General features: G+C 37.0%; 1 protein-coding gene across 1 annotated transcript in view; it reads left to right on the top strand.

Annotated features, from left to right (window-relative positions):
• Positions 1-19,951, top strand: part of SPATS2 (spermatogenesis associated serine rich 2) — a 156,112-nt gene that overhangs the window by 98,882 nt on the left and 37,279 nt on the right. Inside the window, exon 3 of the mRNA XM_069584452.1 lies at positions 14,343-14,422. Coding sequence (XP_069440553.1) covers positions 14,343-14,422 — 80 coding nt within the window. The remainder of the gene's footprint in view (positions 1-14,342; positions 14,423-19,951) is intronic.

The following is a 19,951-nucleotide window of genomic DNA, read 5'->3' as shown; positions in this document are numbered from 1 at the left end:
AAATTGAGCAGGAAGTGCAGGGATATGGAATTCTAATATGCCTCCTGCTCTTAAACATACAAAGCCTCCCCCATTGTCAAAATCCTTCACCAAAATTACACTTTTGTTACAGTTGATGAACCTACACTGATACATCATTATCACTGAAATTCCAACGTCTACATTAGTATTCACTCTTGGTGTTGCACATTCTTTGGGTTTGTGCAAATGTACAGTCACATATATCTACTGGTATTGTGTCATTCAGAGTGGTTTAACAGACCTACTGTTTAACTTCTGTGTTTTGCTTATTCAGTCTTTTCATTCCCCTCACCTCTGGCAACCACTGATCTTTTTACTGTCTCCATAGTTTTGCCTTCTCCAGAATGTCATATAACCGGAATCATACATTGTGTAGCCTTTTCAAATTGCCTTCTTTCACTTAGTAATATTCCTTCATGTCTTTTCATGGCTCATTAGCTCATTCCTTTTTAGCACTGGCTAGTATTCCATTGTCTGAATGTATCATGCCGTGCTGCTGTGCTTGGTGTTGGTCGTGTCCAACTCTTTGCAATACCATGGACTGTAGCCCGCCAGGCTCCTCTGTCCATAGGGATTCTCCAGGCAAGAATGCTGGAGTGGGTTGCTATGCCCTCCTCCTGGCGATCTTCCCAACCCAGGCATCGAACCCAGGTATCACACATTGCAGGCCAGTTCTTTACCAGCTGAGCTACCCGGGAAGCCTGAACGTATCATAGTTTGTCTATTTACCTACTGAAGTACATCTTGGTTATTTCCAATTTTTGGCAGTCATAATTAACGTTTCTCTAAACATCCACCTTCAGGTTGTGATGTGGTCATAAGTTTGGTTAAATACTGAACAACGCAATTGCTGAATCATAGGGTGAGAGGATCCTTAGTTTTATAGGAAAGTACCAGATTGTCTTCCGAAGATGACTATACCATTTTGCATTCCCACTACTGATAAGTGAGAGTTCGTGTTGCTCCACACCCTTGCCAGCTTTGATGCTAATAGTCTCAATTTTGGAAACTCTGAGAGATGTGTAGTGGCAGCTCATTTTAGTTCGCATTCCCCTAATGGCGTGTGATGTGGCGCGTCTTCTCATATGAATACTTGCCATCCATAAATTTCCTTTGGTGAGGCGTTGATTAAGGTCCTTGGCCCATTTTTAATTGTATTGTTTCTTATCATTGAGTTTTAGGAGTTCTTCATAAATTTTGATTCTTTTGCAAATATTTTCTCCCAGCCTGTGGCTTGTCTTTCATTCTCTTGACAGTGTCTTTTGCAGAGCAGTTTTTAATTTTAATGAAGTCCAACTTATTGATTCTTCTTTCATGTATTGTACCTTTGGTGTTGTGTCTAAAAAGTCACTGCCAAACTTGAGGTCATCTAGATGTTCTCCTAAATTATCTTCTAGGAGTTTTACAGTTTTGTATTACATTTGGGTCTGTGATCCATTCTCGGTTAATTTTTGTGAAAGGTGTAAGGTCTGTGTCTAGATTGATTTTTTGGTATGTGGGTGTCCAGTGGTTCTAGCACTGTTTGTTGAAGAGACAGTCTTTGGTTCATTTTGTATGCCTTTGTTCCTTGGTCAAAGATCAGGTGATTATAATCCATGTGGGTCTATTTCTGAACTCTGTTCTGTTCCATTGATCATTTTGTTTATTTTTTTCACCAACACTGTCCTGTCTGGATTACTGTAGCGTTACAGTATATCTTAAAGTTGGTGTCAGTTTCTGAACATTATTCTCTTTCAGTATTGTGCTGGTTATTTTCGGTCTTGCTTCTCCGTATAAACTATTTTTTTTAATAAAGCAGATTCATTTATTTACTTATTTATTTTTGGTTTCACTGGGTCTTCGCTATCATGCATGGGCTTTCTCCAGTTGCGGCGAATATAGGCTCCTCTCTAGTTGCAGGGCAGGGGCTTCTCATTGCAGTGGCTTCTCTGGAGGCAGAGCGTGGGCTCTTGAACTCGGGCTCCAGTAGTTTGCAACATGAGGGCTCAGTGGCTGCAGCATGTGGGCTTTAGAGTGAAGGTTCAGTAGCTGTGGTACAGATGACTTAGGTGCTCCATGACATGTGGAATCTTCCCAGACCAGGACCTTACCCTCTGGACCACCAGGGAAGTCCTTCATAGAAACTTTAGAATCAGTTTGTCAATATTCACAAATTGCTAGGATTTTGATTGAGATTGAGATTGAGATTGCATTTAATCTGTAGACCAAATTGGAAAGAACTGAAATCTTGACAATATTGAATCTTCCTGTCCATGAACATAGAATATCTCTCCATTTATTTAGTTCTTTCATTTTTTTCCTCAGAGGTTTGTAGTTTATAGTTTACCTCATATATATCTTACACATACTTTATTAAATTTATATCTTATTTTGTTTGATATGCTAATATATTGTTTTTAAATTTCAAATTTTACTTGTTTAAAGAAAAATTTCACTTGTTCGTTGCAGTTATATATTAACCTTGTATCCTGCAACCTTGTTATAATCACTTAAATCCAGGAATTTTTAATAACATTTAAAAAAAATTTACTATTGAAAACTTCAAATTTTTATATAAAAAGTAGAGAGAATAATATAGTGAATTCCCATAAACCCATAACACAGGTCCATAATTAACAACACATGTCCAATTTTTTTCTTCACCCCTAGTGGATTATTTCAAAGTAAGTTTCTGACATCATCTCAGGGAAGAACTTTTAAAATAGACATAAAAATCACTAATCATAACAGAAAAAAAACTCATGTCAATGCATTATTACATTAAAATTAAGAACTTGTATTTATCAAAAGGTACAGTCAAGAAATTAAAATGACAGGTCACAAGATGGGAAAAGAAAGTTGCAAAGCAGTATGATATTACATACTAAAGCTGAAGATATGCATACCCTATGATTTTTTTTTTTTTTACTTTTTATTTTATTTTGCAGTATAGCCAGTTAACAATGTTGTGATAGTTTCAGGTGGAAAACAAAGAGACTCAGCCATATACATGCATGTATTCATTCTCCCCCAAACTCCCCTTCCATCCAGGATGTCACATAACATTGAACCGAGTTCCCTGTACTATATAGTAGGTCCTTGTTGGTTATCCATCTTAAATATAACAGTGTGTACATGTCAATCCCAAACTTTCTAACTATCCTGTCCCCCATCCTTCCCCACCAGCAACCATAAGTTTGTTTTCTAAGTCTGTGAATCTGTTCTATTTTGTAAATAAGTTCATTTGTATCATTTCCTTTTAGATTCTGCTTATAAGGATGTCATAGAATATTTGTGATATGTCTCTTTCTCTGTCTGACTTAACCACTCAGTATGACAATCTCTAGGTTCATCCACGTTGCTGCAGATGGCATTATTCATTCTTTTTAATGGCTGAGTAATATTCTGTTGTGTATATGTACCACATTTTCTTTATCCCTTCCTCTGTCAATGGGCTTTTAGGTTGCTTCCATGTCTTGACTGTTGTAAACGATGCTGCAGTGAACGTTGTGGTGCATGTATCCTTTCGGACCATGTTGTTGTTTTTTTTCAGATATACAATCAGATGTGGGGTTGTGGGGTCATATGGTAGCTCTAGGTTTAGTTTTTTAAAGAACCTCTATACTGTTCTCCATAGTGGCTATACCAACTTAAATTCCCACCAACAGTGTAAGAGGGTTCCCTTCTCTCCACACCCTCTCCAATATTTATTGTGAGTGGACTTTTTGATGATAGCTATTTTGACTGGTGTGAAGTGATATCTCATTGTAGTTTTGATTTGCATTGCTCTAATAATTAGTGATGTTGAACATTCTTTCATGTACCTCTTGGCCATCTGTATGTCTTCTTTGGAGAAATAAACATGACTTAACTTCTGTTCCTGAGTATACTCAAGAGAAATGCGTTTCCAGGTACACCAGGAGACTGGTACATGAATATTCAAAACAATATTGATTGTACTGGCTTCTGTTGTCCTTCATTAGCAGATTAGATTAACAATGGAAAGGTCTGTCTAGTCAAGGCTATGGTTTTTACAGTGGTCATGTATGGATGTGAGAGTTGGACTGTGAAGAAAGCTGAGCACCGAAGAATTGATGCTTTTAAACTGTGGTGTTGAAGAAGACTCTTGAGAGTCCCTTGGACTGCAAGGAGATCCAGCCAGTCCATTCTAAAGGAGATCAGTCCTGGGTGTTCTTTGGAAGGAATGATGCTAAAGCTGAAACTCCAATACTTTGGCCACCTCATGTGAAGAGTTGACCCATTGGAAAAGACTCTGATGCTGGGAGGGATTGAGGGCAGGAGGAGAAGGGGACAACTGAGGATGAGATGGCTGGATGGCATCACTGACTCGATGGACGTGAGTTTGAGTGAACTCCGGGAGTTGGTGATGGACAGGGAGGCCTGGCCTGCTTCGATTCCTGGGGTCGCAGAGAGTCAGACACAACTAAGCGACTGAACTGAACTGAGTCATGAAATAAAATATTATTTAGCAAAGAATAGACTATATTTACTTGTAAGAAGACACATGATCTTACAGGCACTGTAAAGGCACACACACATAAAGTATTTAATTCCGTAATTGTAATTTCAAATATAATAACTCCATATATTTCACAATAAAAAATTTTTTTAAAGAATTTACTAAGATAGATGGACTTAAACAAGTGTGCTATTTAGGTAGTATGTTTCTTACATTCAGAAGTATAATATTAAAATCTAGTGTCCACTTTGTGATAATTGTAACAACTATTTAGAAATAGAAATATTTATAATCAAAGTAGGTTATTGATCCCTAAGTCATTTTAAGAAAGAAAAGCTGACATTTAATTCTTATTTGCACGAAGGTTAATGAATGAAGAGTGACAGATTTTGCAGTGCTATATATTATGAGAAAAGTCATTATTTTGTTGGAGACAGAAGTATGTAATTAGATTTGTCTTGTTCATTTCTGTAGTTTGAAGTAGGGGGATGAGTTGGGATAGAGAAGGAAGACATTCACTATTTTACAGTATTAGAAGGAACATCCACAGCAAAATCTTTTATAATGACAAGTAGGATGTCTCTTAAATCTAAACAGAAATTAGTTCTACCACATAGGAATTCTAAAAAAATTTGCTCCTCCTTACTCTCCTTCAACTTCTCAGGAATTCTGCCAGTTAGTGTGCACTGATCTTAGTAACTGAAGGTTTGTTTTACTCTTAAACATCATAGTTCATAAGTGTTTTAATTTTTTTGACTTATGGAATTGAGTTTCTTTCCTGGATTAGCTGGCAGAATTCTTGAAAATCTGAAGGACCATGAGGAGCAAAAAACAGTTTAAAAAAACAAAAATAAAAACCTATGCGTTCAACTCACCCAGTTCCTATCTTAAACCCAGAACTATGACATATATTGTAAGGACATCCAAGACTGATGATTCCATAAAATAGAAGAGCCATTAACTAGAGAAATATTAGCAAAACCTGTAAAGAGGGTTTGACTTGTAAGAGAGACTGAAAATAGGCCCTTGGTAGGGGAAAGTATGTTTTTTCTTCAGACGTAATGTTTTTCTTCAGACTCAGCTCACACAGATGCATATTAGAAGACTTGATTTATTCACAGACTGATTTTCTGATTTTTGGATTATCTAGTTTCCTTGATTATACACACACATAAACACACACACACACATTTTTACTGGCTATCCATCTTTTAGACACACCACAGTTTATTTTTTACTTTCACAAAGGGCAGGAAGAGCTTAACAAGTGGAAAGATGAAACACAGTCAGTCTTTCTCACTACTTGGAAATAAAGAAAAATTTAGCTAGATATTTTACTTTTTATTCTATTTTAGTGCTACTTTCCTTAAAAAAAAAAAACTGAAAGTTGGCTATAAGCAGATATCAAAATAATTGCCATGTGGCTTCATAATTTTCTAAATAGCTATTTGAATTCATGTAATCTGTGGATTTATGTACAAAGTTTTGCAAATAAAATATTAGTTCAGAGATAATGTAGAATCAGCAAATAACATGTACTGATCTTGTCATTGAAGATTTAGCTGAGTTCTTTTTTTTTTTTAATCATAGTTTTTAAGTGCTTTAATCTTTTCAACTTACGAAGTTGAGTTTCTTTTCTGAAACAGTCGGCAGGATTCTGAGAGTCTGAAGGACAGTATGGAAAAGGAAATAATTTTTTAAATTACGTATTTTATTTCATATATGGGAATACTATTTCCAGACTAATGAGAGATGGCATTGAGACAGAAGAGGTTGGACATTAAAATCAATATTACTGCCTCCTGGCTATTCTCTAGAATATATCACTAAGAAAAATTTGAAAAGTGGTGGACTGAATTTCCTATCTTCCATTCAGCCAGCAAACTTTTTAAATAATGAGACCATTCAAGAACTTTTGGAACTTAAAAAATAGAAGCTTATTCTGTTGTATCTGCTTGAAACCTGGGAAAATCTACTAGCAAGAGTAAAGTAGAATTTAATTTCTTGCTTAATAAAAACTGTGACTTTCCATCAAACTCTACCTTGAAAAGTCAGAACTTATTCCAGATGTTAGGAAATTTCCCAACGTAAATGTCTATGAAAAGAGGCACAAAATACACCTAGATGACTTGCTTAGGAATTCCCTGCTGGTCCAGTGGTTAGGACCCGTGCTCACTGCCGAGGATGTGGCTTCATTCATTCATTCAGTCCCTGCTTGGGGGGAACTAAGGTCCCACAAGCCTTACAACAAGGGTGAAAAACAAACAAAACAAAAGACTAGATGGTAAATGTCAGCAGAAATAACAGAAAGGTAGAAAACTGTTCCCTTTCATGAAAGACCCACTTAGCAGATCAGTTGTTGAAGTGTGGGTTTTTCTGGACATTTAAGCTACATTAGTTATCTGAAATGGCTAAGAAGACCAGTTGATGAGACCCCTTACAACCTACTAACAGTATTTTTTGTGTTAGGCCATTGTCAACTAGGATGGAGGTTTCTTAAATAACTTTTAACAATTTAATATATTTTAAAAGTGTTAGCATTTCAGAAAGCTGCAACAGTACACTATAGTAGAAATACTTAAAGCAAACTAGAAATCTTACAAAATGGCACTTTGACATAGTTACCTTTCTTAATTTCTCATCTCTGATTTGCTTTCCTTCTAAGCCTGATTCCCCTTTATTTATACATAATCCGCCCACCTTTTATAATTGGTATCTTATTTCTTACACAAAACAGTCATAATTCTTCCAAGCTTAGGGGATAAGCTGACAGAAGAAAGAATTACCACCTAGGAAGCTAAAGTTGGTGGCATCTTCAATTTTGAAGTTGTGAATACACTCCTAGGCTTTAGCAGTAGTGCCTGTGACGGTACTCTTTTCCTTGCCCTCACATTTGTACAATATAACCCCCATCCCTATGCGTGCCATTAGTTCGTGTGAAGGAAATGAACTCCACCATGTGGATTGTTCTCAAAATTGGCATGAGAAAAAGCAATTGCAAGAGGCTAATTATTTTCTTTTACATGGTTGAGTACTAAGGAGAACTTCAGATTCTTTCATTGTTCATGAGATAACACTTCTGGCACATTGCCTCTGCTTTTGAGTTTGCTTTTTAATTTTTAAGAGGGAGTTGATGGTTTGAGAAAATGTGACAAGTGATTATCACACTTGTTAGGTTGTCTAGAGTTCTTCACCCTTGGTCTTATCTGCATTTAATTGGCTCTTAAATGTATGATCTGTCTTTGGCCATGGTGAAGTGTTAATAATTTTGTTACCCAGCTTGTTTCATGTATGTATGAGGAATATCAGGGAGTAATAATAAAAATCTGAGATCCTTGGAAGAAAGGATATACCGCCTTTTTGTTGAAATAATGCAACTTGAAAACTAGTATACTCGATGAGTTACAGCACTAATGGATAGCATAAAACTTGGGCTCAGTCTTTGATTCTGCAGTAGGTTTCTTACGGCAGGCTTTGGGTACAGAATAGTACCATAACTGATTTTTCTCATCATTGTAAAGTTAAGAGAAGGTATTTTGGAAGGGATCATATTTCCATCTTTCTCTTTGCTTGTCAGATAAGATAATATAATAATTTACCATCATGTCAGTGAAAAAATACATAAACAATCTAAAACAATAGGTTTTTAGTTGTTAAATTCAAAGACACGCATTCAGTAACCCCTGTGAGAATCCTTAGACCTACTCCATGCCTGGGAAGCTCCCTCTATGCTTCTCTCTATTGTAAGCAGCCAGGAATTTGGGGGGACAGGCTTTTCCATGAAAGAAACAGTCTTCACATTGATCAGATTGAATTCACTTCAGTCCTTTCAGGGAGCCTTACCATGCCTTCATAATAGTAATTCTGCTAAGTGTTTTTAGGTAGAACGCCAAGTGGTAAAGCTTTTAATCAGCTCCTCCTCATTTGTTGTGGTGGGGGTCTAGTATGTGCATTTGTTGTTGTTCAGTCTCTTAAGTCGTGTCCCATTCTTTGCGACCCCTGAACTGCAGCACATCAGGCTCCTCTGTTCTTCACTATCTCCCAGAGTTTGCTTGGATTCATGGTTATGCTGTCTAACATCTCATCATCTGCCACCCCTTCTCCTCCTGCCCTCAATCTTTCCCAGCGTCAGGGTCTTTTCCAGTGAGTTGGCTTTTTGCATCAGGTGGCCAGAGTTTTGGAGCTTTAGCTTCAGCATCAGTCCTTCCAATGAATATTCAGGGTTGATTTCCTTTAGGATTGACTGATTTGATCCCCTGAAGTCCATGGGACTCTCAAGAGTCTTCTCCAACACCACAATTCGAAAACATCAATTCTTTGGTGCTCGGCCTTCTTTATGGTGCAATTCTCAAGTCTGTAAATGACTGCTAGAAAAACTGTAGTTTTGACTATACAGAACTTTTTTGGCAAACTGATGCCTCTGCTTTGTAATACACTGTCTAGATTTGTCCTAGCTTTACTTCCAAGGAACAAGTGTCTTTTAATTTTGTGTCTGCAGTGGTTTTGGAGTCCAAGAAAATAAAATCAGTCAGTTTTCACTTTTTCTCCATCTGTTTGCAATGAAGTGATGGGACTGTATGCCATGACCTTAGTTTTTTGAATGTTGAGTTTTAAGCCAGCTTTTTCACTCTCCTCTTTCACTCTCATCAGGAGGCTCTTTAGTTCCTCTTCACTTTCTGCCATTAGAGTGGCATGGAATTGCTATATCATGATAATTATATCTTCAGTTATTTAAGGAGCCACCATATAGCTTTCCATAGCAGTTGTATCATTTTACATTGCCACCAGCAATGTATGACTGTTCCAATTTCTCCACATCCTCACCAATACTTGTTTTCTCTCTTCCTTTCCTCCCTCCCACTTCCCTCTGTCCCTTCCTGCTTGCCTGCCTTTCTTCCTGCCATCCTCAGAGTTGTGAATATAATCAGAACTTTTAACCAAATTAATTATGAAAATACAGTATGGTCTTCAGGTTAAATTATTAATTAAAAACAATTAGACTGTGTTTCAAAGTTTGTTGAGATATGTGTTCAGTTATAAGGAAGACATAGAGATAGATGTCCAACAGACACATAAAAAGGTGCTTAACATCACTAATCAGGAAAATGCAGCCCAAACCATAATGTGATACTACCTCACAGCTGTAAAAATAGTTATTATTAAAGACAAGAAATAACAAGTGTTGGCCAGGAAATATAGAACATTTCATCAGTTCAGCTTCTGGTTGTGTATTCAAAGGAAGCAAAAACATTAACTTGAAAAGACATATGCAACCCCATGGTCATTGCAGCATGATTTACAAAAGCCAAGATACAGAAACAACCTGAGTGTCTTCATATGGTGGAAGAATGGATAAAGAATGTGGTGTGCATTTATACAATGGAATATCATTCGGCCATAAAAAGATCTTGCCATGTGTGACACCACAGATGGACCTTGAGGACATTATACTGAGTAAAATGAGTCAGAGAATGACAGACCGTATCATCTCACTTATATGTGGGATCCAAAACTTACAGAGGAAAAGAGCTCATAGATACAGAGAACAGATTGATAGTTATCAAAAATGTTGGGTGGGAGGAGGGCCAAATGGGTAAAGGAGGTCAAAAGGTACAAACTTCCAATTATAAAATAAATTAGTCCTAGGAATATAATGTATAGCATGGTGACTCTAGTTAATAATAGCGTATTGCATATTTACAAGTTGCTAAGAGAATATATCTTAAAGTTCTTATCACAAGAAAAAAGTTTCCCTTAACTGTGTATGTTGATAGATATTAACTAGACTTTTTGTGATCAATTCACAGTATATACAAATATCAAATCATACTACATACCTGAAACTACGTAATGATATATATGCGTGTGTCAATTATACCTCAGTTAAAAAAAAGAAAACTTGTTCAAGTCTGATTTGATACATGAGATAGTCAGACTCAGGTATTTCTATGTTGTCCTCGTTGAAACAACTTTTGCCTGATTTTTGAAGCCAGTGAAAACAATTTGTTTTCTAATGTTTACAAATATGTCAGTGATACTATAAATAGCATACTTTATCCACTGAAACTAGTGTTGGTCACTCAGTCGTGTATGACTCTTTGCAACCCCTGGACTATAGCCCGTCAGGCTCCTCTGTCCATGGAATTCTGCAGGCAACAATACTAGAATGGGAGCTATTCCTCCTCCAGGACATCTTCCCATCCCAAGGATTAAACCCAGGTCTTCTGCATTGCAGGCGGATTCTTGACCATCTGAGCCATCAGGGAAGCCGCAAAATGTTCCTAAATGTGTGATATTTGAAATAATTCCAAGGAACTTGTGAGATGGTTCCTGATAGAATGAAATAGATGATAATCTCAAGGGTTCCTCATACCCTTTATGAATCTTGCCTGAGTTTAACTTCAGTTTTTTTCTTTAAAAATTAATGATCTTCTATCATAGGGTAAGTACAAAAGGATGAGATCTTACCTCATTTACTAACAGTGGAATTAAGTAAATCTTAGGCTTTCTTTGCATGAAAAAATAGGAGAACTGTTAAATCACTAAATATTGTTGGTGGGAATTAAAATTTATTTTCCCTATAATGTTGAGAGGCACTTAAGCTCCAGTTCATTGAAGCAGGGTTTTTTTAAATCTACTTGAGTTTGTTCGTGTAAGTAAAAAGACAATATTAGCTGGTGAATAGACAAGATGTTAAATTATTGCTTTCCCATTTTGGCAAACTTATGATTTAGAATATAAATACAAAATGAGCATTTGTACCCCAGGAGGCTAACCTGTCCAGACTGCAAGTCAGACTACAGGTTTCCTGCCTTGGGCTTCTGGTTGAGTTTGGCTGTTGGGCAGCATAAAGCAGGAGACCAGAGGCAGGGAGGAGAGTAAGATAGGAGTATCTGTTCCCCTAGTCTTTTCCCTGAAGGGTCACTGTGGGCTTACTGTGTCCTCTGATTAAAGGACTGTTATCCTATGGCCATCTCCACACCAGATGAAACAAAGATGAAAGAGGCCTCTGTCTCCGGATTCCAGTGATTGCTCCCTCCTTACCGTCTTTAAAACCTCCAGTAGCAATATACATGGCTGTTCTTAGCCAAGGAGTACTGTGCTCTCTCTTGTGGTTTCCCTACTCCCTACCAGCACCTTCGAAAATAGTCCCTTCATTAAACTCTCAATGTGCTGTTTGTTTCCTGCTGAGATCCTGACTGAAATAGCTTCTGTATGTATTTTTAATCATTATCCCAACTGGTATGCCAGATAAACTCTAATAATACTTACGCTAATTTGGGGAGGCGATCACTGAAAGTGTTTGTAGAACTGCCCTTTGTTTTCATTGCGCTTCATTTCATCTAGCGTGTTGTTTAACAGAAAAAAATAAAAGGTATTAGATGATGTATAAGAAGTTAGTGATACCAATAGCTTATTTAAATATAGGTCCCTAAATGCTGTTTTAAGTATCCCCTCTTGGGATGGGATGGGGAGGGAGGTGGGAGAGGGGTTCAGGATGGGGAACACATGTACACCCGTGGCTGATTCATGTCAATGTGTGGCCAAAACCACTACAATATTGTAATTAGCCTCCAATTAAAATAAAAAGAAAAAAAAATAAAATTAAGTGTCCCCTCTTAAGAATCTGCTGCCAGTGCAGGAGATGTAAGAGATATGGGTTTGATCCCTGGGTCAGGAAGATCCCCTGGAGAAGGAAATGGTACCCGATTCCAGTATTCTTGCCTGGGAAATCCCATGGACAGAGGATCCTGGTAGCCTACAGTCCATAGGGTCGCAAAGAGTCAAACACAACTGAGCATTTAAGCACCTTTCCCTAAAAGAGGTTGGTGGTTGGATTCTTTGCTAAGATTACCGATGTTCTTTGTATCATCTCAGTGTTCATTAATGTGTCTTTGAGAGAGAGTAGAGTTGACCCTTGGATAATATGGGGGTTAAAGGTGCTGACCCCTGAGTGCAGTGGAAAATCCTTCCAGCTGAGCCTCAGTTTCCACAGTTCTGCATCCGTGGATTCAATCAACTGCAGGTTGTGTATGCTATAGTACTTACCATTGAAAACTATCTGTGTATAAGTAGACCTGGGCAGTGTTCAAAGGTCAGCTGTACTTAACAGCAGTCAAGTTATATCGTCTGGATAACCTAAAGCAATTCTGAAAAGGTTGCTCAATAGTATTTTGGCTGTGTAAAATTTTCATCTGTATATACTATGTTTCTTTGCGGTTAATAAAGATAATTCAGTGTTGACCATATTAGGTCATCATCTAGAAAATTCCGGCTTTAAGTATTGAGTTTGTGTAAATGTAACCTGATTTTTCCTTTGGGTAACGATGAAACTGCCAGTATTACAGAGGTTAAAAGTGGATTCACAATTCAATGGTAATTGGCAAGTGTACTTTCTCTTGGAATGACACAGGATCTATTCATATCCTCTTTTCTACTTTTAGAAACAAAATACTATTATCATTCTAACGTATAAATTATCAGTCTTCTGCAGCAACTAGGAGGCATTATATAAAACACAGATAAAGATTGAGCTATGAAAGAGGCTTTAATTAAAACACATCTGTAATAATACTGAAAGAATTTGGAAAGCGTACTAAAATATTACTGTATGTTTTATACTCCCATCTTATTCTGTTCAGACTGCTCTAACAAAGTACCACAGACTGAGTAGCTTATAAACAATAGAAATTTACTTCTCACAGTTCTAGAGACTGGAAATCCCAGATCAGAGTGCCAACATGGTCTAGCGAGGGCCTTCTGGGTTGCAGACTTCTCTTTGTGTCCTCACATGGTGGCAGAGGTCTCTATGGAATCTTTTTAATAAGAGCACTGATCCCATTCATGAGAACTCTGCTCTTCGGAGGCCTCACCTACTAATACCATCACTTTAGGATTTCAGCATATGAATTTGGAGGTGAAAATACAAACATTCAGACTATAGCAACCCCTCTTCTCAAATTTTCCCCTTTTTCTTGCTTTGTTGAAATTTGAACCCCCAAAGTATTCCCAAGTATGATAGCTTGGATCTGCAACGTTGATACCACCTGAGAGTAAAAATCTTAGGCCACACATCAGACTCTTGAATCAGAACCTGCTATTTAACTTGAGATTCCCCCAATGATAAGTATACACATCAGAATTTGAGAAGCACTCTAGCTGTTTCCTAGGATCACATCTCATTAGAGTAAAACAAAGTTATCAAGTGTAAAAGGTGAGGTAATTTGTTGATCACATAGTCATGGGTAAAGAAACTTATTAAATTCACAGATAGCCTTTTCTTTCTAAGTGCAAACTATTTTCTATAATTTCTTACATTGAACTAAGTTTTCCCATTTATGCTATTAATATAAACACTGGTACATTGCTTTTTGTATATTATACTGGGAACACAAATATATGAAATACATAGTCTTAAGAATGTGATGTGTGTGTGTTGTAGTCTAAAAGATGGAAAGTACTTTTATGTGTTATTATTAATGTTACAGAAGCTTTCATTCTCACATATTCAGATTTTTTAGTGTTAAATTTTACCTTGAGCTATTTACTTACAGTATTTTTAGAGGGGCTTTTATATTAACATAGTTAAAGATATCAAGGATTACTGTATAGTCTAATATAATTGATTTCAATATTTTTCTCAAGCTGTGACAATTTCTACTAAAATCAAATTTAATTTCACAATTTGAATGCAAAGGTAGTTATCAGTTATATAATAGAATTTGCAAAATAAAAATTAAGTTCTATTTAGTTATTAGCTGTTTATGGGAAAAAAGCAGCTAGTATTGGCCCTTACATTTTGCAGGCTGTTATGTTAGTTTTGGACCCTGTTGAATATATTTTTTTCTTCTCACTCTTTCAGATTCATCAGGATTCATTTTTGATTTGCAGTCCAATACTGTACTGGCCCAAGGAGGAGCTTTTGAAAACATGAAAGAAAAGGTATGTCTGTTTACTGTGGATAGGAAACTTAAATGTCTTGTTAAAATTTAGGTACTAATAAAATCATTGGCTACAAACTCATTAAGAAAGTGAAAATTAAGAACAAAACTGTATGAATGCCACTGTATATCAGAGAGTAACTGCCATGAAGGTTTTGAGGAATCAGAGCCTATAAGTATGAACAATTTTCTTTACATGTATCCATATACATATATTTCTAAATTCTCTTAGACATCTTAATATTAATTAATACAACAGTATGTGTATGGCTAAGTGTGTATCTAATTTGCTAACATTCTTTAAGGAATAGTCTTGAGTAGGATCGTCCCATTCACTTGAAGAGGATTTTTAAGACCAGGAGACTTTAGAGCAAGAGGAGAAATTTTCTAAGTAACGTATCTTTGGAAGGGAACCAGGTTGTCTTTAATAATATAACCCTTAATGAGCTATATTGAGAAAAAACATAAAAGCTTTACATATGTTCTCCATCTCATTTAGAAAGTAAATCATTGATTCTGGAGTCATAGATACATATTGGTTCAATAATATAAACAATGTTGCATTTTCAGTTATGAGAATTTTACCTTTATCATTGAATCTGTACGTTTTGCCTGAAGCCCATTTTCTAGTGATCATGGTAATTTTTTGCTCATCTCAAAAGTATATATTATAAATTCACACTCTTTGAATTATAGATTATATACCATCCTGCTTGTATAGTTTTGTACTTCCTCATTGTTCAGTTAAGCCTGAAACAAAAAAAATTATAGAATGACATGAAGGCAAGTTACAGATTCTGCTAATAACTTGAAAAAGATACTTTACTTCTCTTCATCTGTAAAAAATTTTACATTACATTTCTAATGTAAAATGCTTACAAATACAGAATGAAAATGATATACATCATTTTAAATGCATAGCCAAGGAATTCCCTGGTGGTCCAGTGGTTAGGACTCCACTTTCATTGCCAAGGACCCAGATTTAACCCCTGTTCTGGGAACTAAGAATCCTGCAGGCTACATGGCGTGGCCAAAAAAGAAAAAAAGCATAGCTGAACACAAGAAGAGAAATCCCTAGGGGCCAAAAACATAGAAGAAACTAAAAAGCTGAGTGGTAAGCCTGAGCTAGGTAATGCTGATATGTTTTGCCAGTCTCAGTAACAAATGGGTTTTTACCACATAGGCCCCAGATTTAGCACAAAGCTTGTCCTGGGTTAGAAATTGGAACTGAGATCTTATATAAGGTTGAGATCCTGACAATGCTTCATCTTCAGGGAAAGGTAAACTAGAACAAATCTTCCCACTGACTTTGAACACAATATTAGTATTCTTACTGTAAATGTTGAGAGGAATGTAGTGAAAATGAATTCAACTTTTTTCATTAGTAATATTATATTCTATAATTATTTTATAAATATTATAGAATAAAGCAAATCAAGAAATATGTCAATCTTTTTAAGAGCTAAAAAACTTTCAGTTTAGAGAAGAGAAATACATGTTTAAAAACCATTTTATAAAAAGTCTTTTGGGAATTCTCTAGGTCCACTGGTTAGGACTCCGTGCTTCCACTACAGAAGGCATAGGTTCAGTCCTGCATGCTGCACGGTGTGGCAAAAAGAAAAAAAAGAAAGCCTTTTAATATTATATTTAAACTGATGGTGTCAGTATAAACTTATGTTGTAAAAACCAAAATTTCCTAGTTCTATCAACTGAGAGGACCTAGAAATAATCACATCCTAGTATTCAGTTCAGTTCAGTTCAGTGGCTCAGTTGTGTCTGACTCTCTGCGACCCCATGAATCGCAGCACGCCAGGCCTCCCTGTCCATCATCAACTCCCAGAGTTCACTCAGACTCGCATCCATTGAGTCAGTGATGCCATCCAGCCTCATCCCTGTCGCCCTTCTCCTCCTGCCCCCAATCCCTCCCAGCATCAGAGTCTTTTCCAATGAGTCAACTCTTTGCATGAGGTGGCCAAAGTACTGGAGTTTCAGCTTTAGCATCATTCCTTCCAAAGAAATCCCAGGGTTGATCTCCTTCAGAATGGACTGGTTGGATCTCCTTGCAGTCAAGGGACTCCCAAGAGTCTTCTTCTCCAACACCGCAGTTCGAAAGCATCCATTCTTCGGCTCTCAGCCTTCTTCGCAGTCCAACTCTCACATCCATACATGACCACTGGAAAAACCATAGCCTTGACTAGACGGACCTTTGTTGGCAAAGTAATATCTCTGCTTTTCAATATGTTATCTAGGTTGGTCATAATTTTTCTTCCAAAGAGTAAGCATCTTTTAATTTCATGGCTGCAATCACCATCTGCAGTGATTTTGGAGTCCCCAAAAATAAAGTCTGACACTGTTTCCACTCTTTCCCCATCTATTTCCCATGAAGTGATGGGACCAGATGCCATGATCTTCGTTTTCTGAATGTTGAGCTTTAAGCTAACTTTTTCACTCTCCTCTTTCACTTTCATCAAGAGGCTTTTTAGTTTCTCTTCACTTTCTGGTGTCATCTGCATATATGAGGTCATTGATATTTCTCCCGGCAATCTTGATTCCAGCTTGTGCTTCTTCCAGCCCAGCATTTCTCATGATGTACTCTGCATAGAAGTTAAATAAGCCAGGTGACAATATACAGCCTTGACATAGGCCTTTTCCTATTTGGAACCAGTCTGTTGTTCCATGTCCATTTCTAACTGTTGCTTCCTGACCTGCATATAGGTTTTTCAAGAGGCAGGTCAGGTGGTCTGGTATTCCCATCTCTTTCAGAATTTTCCACAGTATTAGGAAATACTAGTATTTTCCTAGTATTAGATTGGTGCAAATGTAATTGTGGTTTCAGACCGTGAATTTTAAATCATAATAACTAGGCTCAAATGCATCTTTAGTCAAAATAGGAACCATTACAATCAACACATTTTTGCCAACAAGAAGTAAGCTTGTTTATTTTTATAATGTAAAAATCCATGATTCAGGAGTTGACGAACTATTGGAAAGCGTTTTCTGCCTCTTGCTGGTTATGGAAGCATTTTCCCTGCAAAAAGTTGTCAAGATGCTTGAAAAAGTGGTAGTTGTTTGGCACGAGGTCAAGTGAATATGGCGGATGAGGCAAAACTTCATAGCCCAATTCATTTAACTTTTGAAACAAGTGTTGGTTGTGCGAGGTGCATTCGGACGTTGTCATGGAGAAGAATTGGGCCCTTTATGTTGACCAATGCAGGGTGCAGGCATTGCAGTTTTTAGTGCATCTCATCGATTTGCTGAGCATACTTCTCATATGTAATGATTTCGCCAGGATTCAGAAAGCTGTAGTGAATTAGATGAGCAGCAGATCACCAAACAGTGACCATGACCTTTTTTTGGTGCAAGTTTGGATTTGGGAAGTGCTTTGGACCTTCTTGGGGCTTCCTAGGTGACGCTAGTGATAAAGACCCTGCCTGCCAATACAAGATAAAACGTAAGAGATGCAGGTTCGATCCTGGGGTTCAGAAGATCCCCTGGAGGAGGAAATGGCAACCCACTCCAATATTCTTGCCTGGAGAATCCCATGGACAGAGGAGCCTAGCAGTCTTCAGTCCATGGGGTCACAAAGAGTTGGGCACAACTGAGCGACTAACACTTTCAGTTTCACTTTCTTTGGCTTTGAGAAGTGCTTTGGAGTTTCTTGTCTATCCAACCACTGAGCTGATCATTGCCAGGAGTCGTATAAAATCCACTTTCTGTCGCACATCACAATCCATTCGAGAAATGGTTTGTTGTTACACAATAAAAGAGGATGACACTTCAGTGGTTTTTTTGATTTGCTATCAGTTCATGAGGTACCCACTTACCAAGCTTCTTCCCATTTCCAATTTGCTTCTAATGCAAAATGACGATAGAATGGTTGGTATTGAGTTCTTCAGCAACTTCTCGTGTAGTTGAAAGAGAATCAGTTTGCAGTTGCCGGCCACTGTGCTCCTCATCTTCAAGGCTCTCCTTTCCTTTACAAAACTTCTTGAAGCACCACTGCACTGTACATTTGTTAGCAGTATCTGGGCTAATGCATTGATGATGTTCAAATTGTCTCCACTGCTTTATGACCCATTTTGAACTCAAATAAAAAAATTGCTTGAATTTGCTGTTTGTCTAATGTCATTTCCCTAGTCTAAAGTAAATATAAAATAAACAGCAAGTAATGTCATTAGCAAAAAAAAAAGTGAGAAATGTGCATTAAAATGATGTATAACATAACCACATTTATTTGAGAATGTAGTCCAATATCAAACGGCAAAGCTCAGCAATGCAAGACCACAATTACTTTTACGTCAACCTAATAGCAATAAACACACCTAGCTCTTAGATCTTGGTTTCTAACTACCACTCCCTACCAAAAAAAAAAAAGGGTCTTCTTGAAGAAATAACCAATTTCACATTGTCCAGTAAGACAAGAAATGAAGATTATAAAGACTAAAAAGGAAGGGGAAAAAAACTGCTGTTATTATAGATAATAGAATTGCCTACATAGAATAACCAAGAAAGCAACAAATTATTAGGAATAATGAAGTCATCAAAATAGCTGGATATAAAATTGACATACAAAAATGAAAAGAGAATATGCAATTATTGTAAAGTGTATATTTTTAACCTCAAAAGATACAAAATACCTTAGGAATAACTGACGAATTTGGCATGTTTGTTTTGAAGGGAAATTTGGCATTTCTAATGAGTTTTTAGATTCACTACTGTTCAGAGTTTTGCCAAGAGAATGTACTGGTCATAGCAAACACCCTCTTCCAACAACACAAGAGAAGACTCTACACATGGACATCACCAGATGGTCAATACTGAAATCAGATTGATTATATTCTTTGCAGCCAAATATGGAGAAGCTCTATAAAGTCAGCAAAAACAAGACTGGGAGCTGACTATTGCTCAGATCATGAACTCTTTATTGCCAAATTCAGACTTAAATTGAAGAAAGTAGGGAAAACCACTAGACCATTCAGGTATGACCTAAATCAAATCCCTTACGATTATACAGCAGAAGTGAGAAATAAATTCAAGGGATTAGATCTGATAGACAGAGTGCCTGAAGAATTATGGATAGAGGTTTGTGACATTGTACAGGAGGCAGTGATCAAGACCATCCCCAAGAAAAAGAAATGCAAAAAGGCAAGATGGTTGTCTGAGGAGGCCTTACAAATAGCTGTGAAAAGAAAAGCGAAAGGCAAAGGAGAAGAGGAAAGATATGTCCATTTGAATGCAGAGTGCCAAAGAATAGCAAGGAGAGATAAGAAAGCCTTCCTCAGTGATCAGTGAAAAGAAATAGAGGAAAACCATGGGATGGGAAAGACTAGAGATCTCTTCAATAAAATTAGAGATACCAAGGGAACATTTCTTGCAAAGATGGGCACAATATAGGACAGAAATGGTATGGATCTAACAGAAGGAGAAAATGTTAAGAAGAGGTCGCAAGAATACACTGAAGAACTATATGAAAAAGACTTCACGACCCTGGTAATCACGATGGTATGATCACTCATCTAGAGCCAGACAT

The sequence above is a fragment of the Ovis canadensis genome, chromosome 3, assembly GCF_042477335.2.
Source record: "Ovis canadensis isolate MfBH-ARS-UI-01 breed Bighorn chromosome 3, ARS-UI_OviCan_v2, whole genome shotgun sequence".
In the NCBI taxonomy this organism is placed as follows: Eukaryota; Metazoa; Chordata; class Mammalia; order Artiodactyla; family Bovidae; genus Ovis; species Ovis canadensis.
This window is presented reverse-complemented; position numbering and strand designations above follow the sequence as displayed.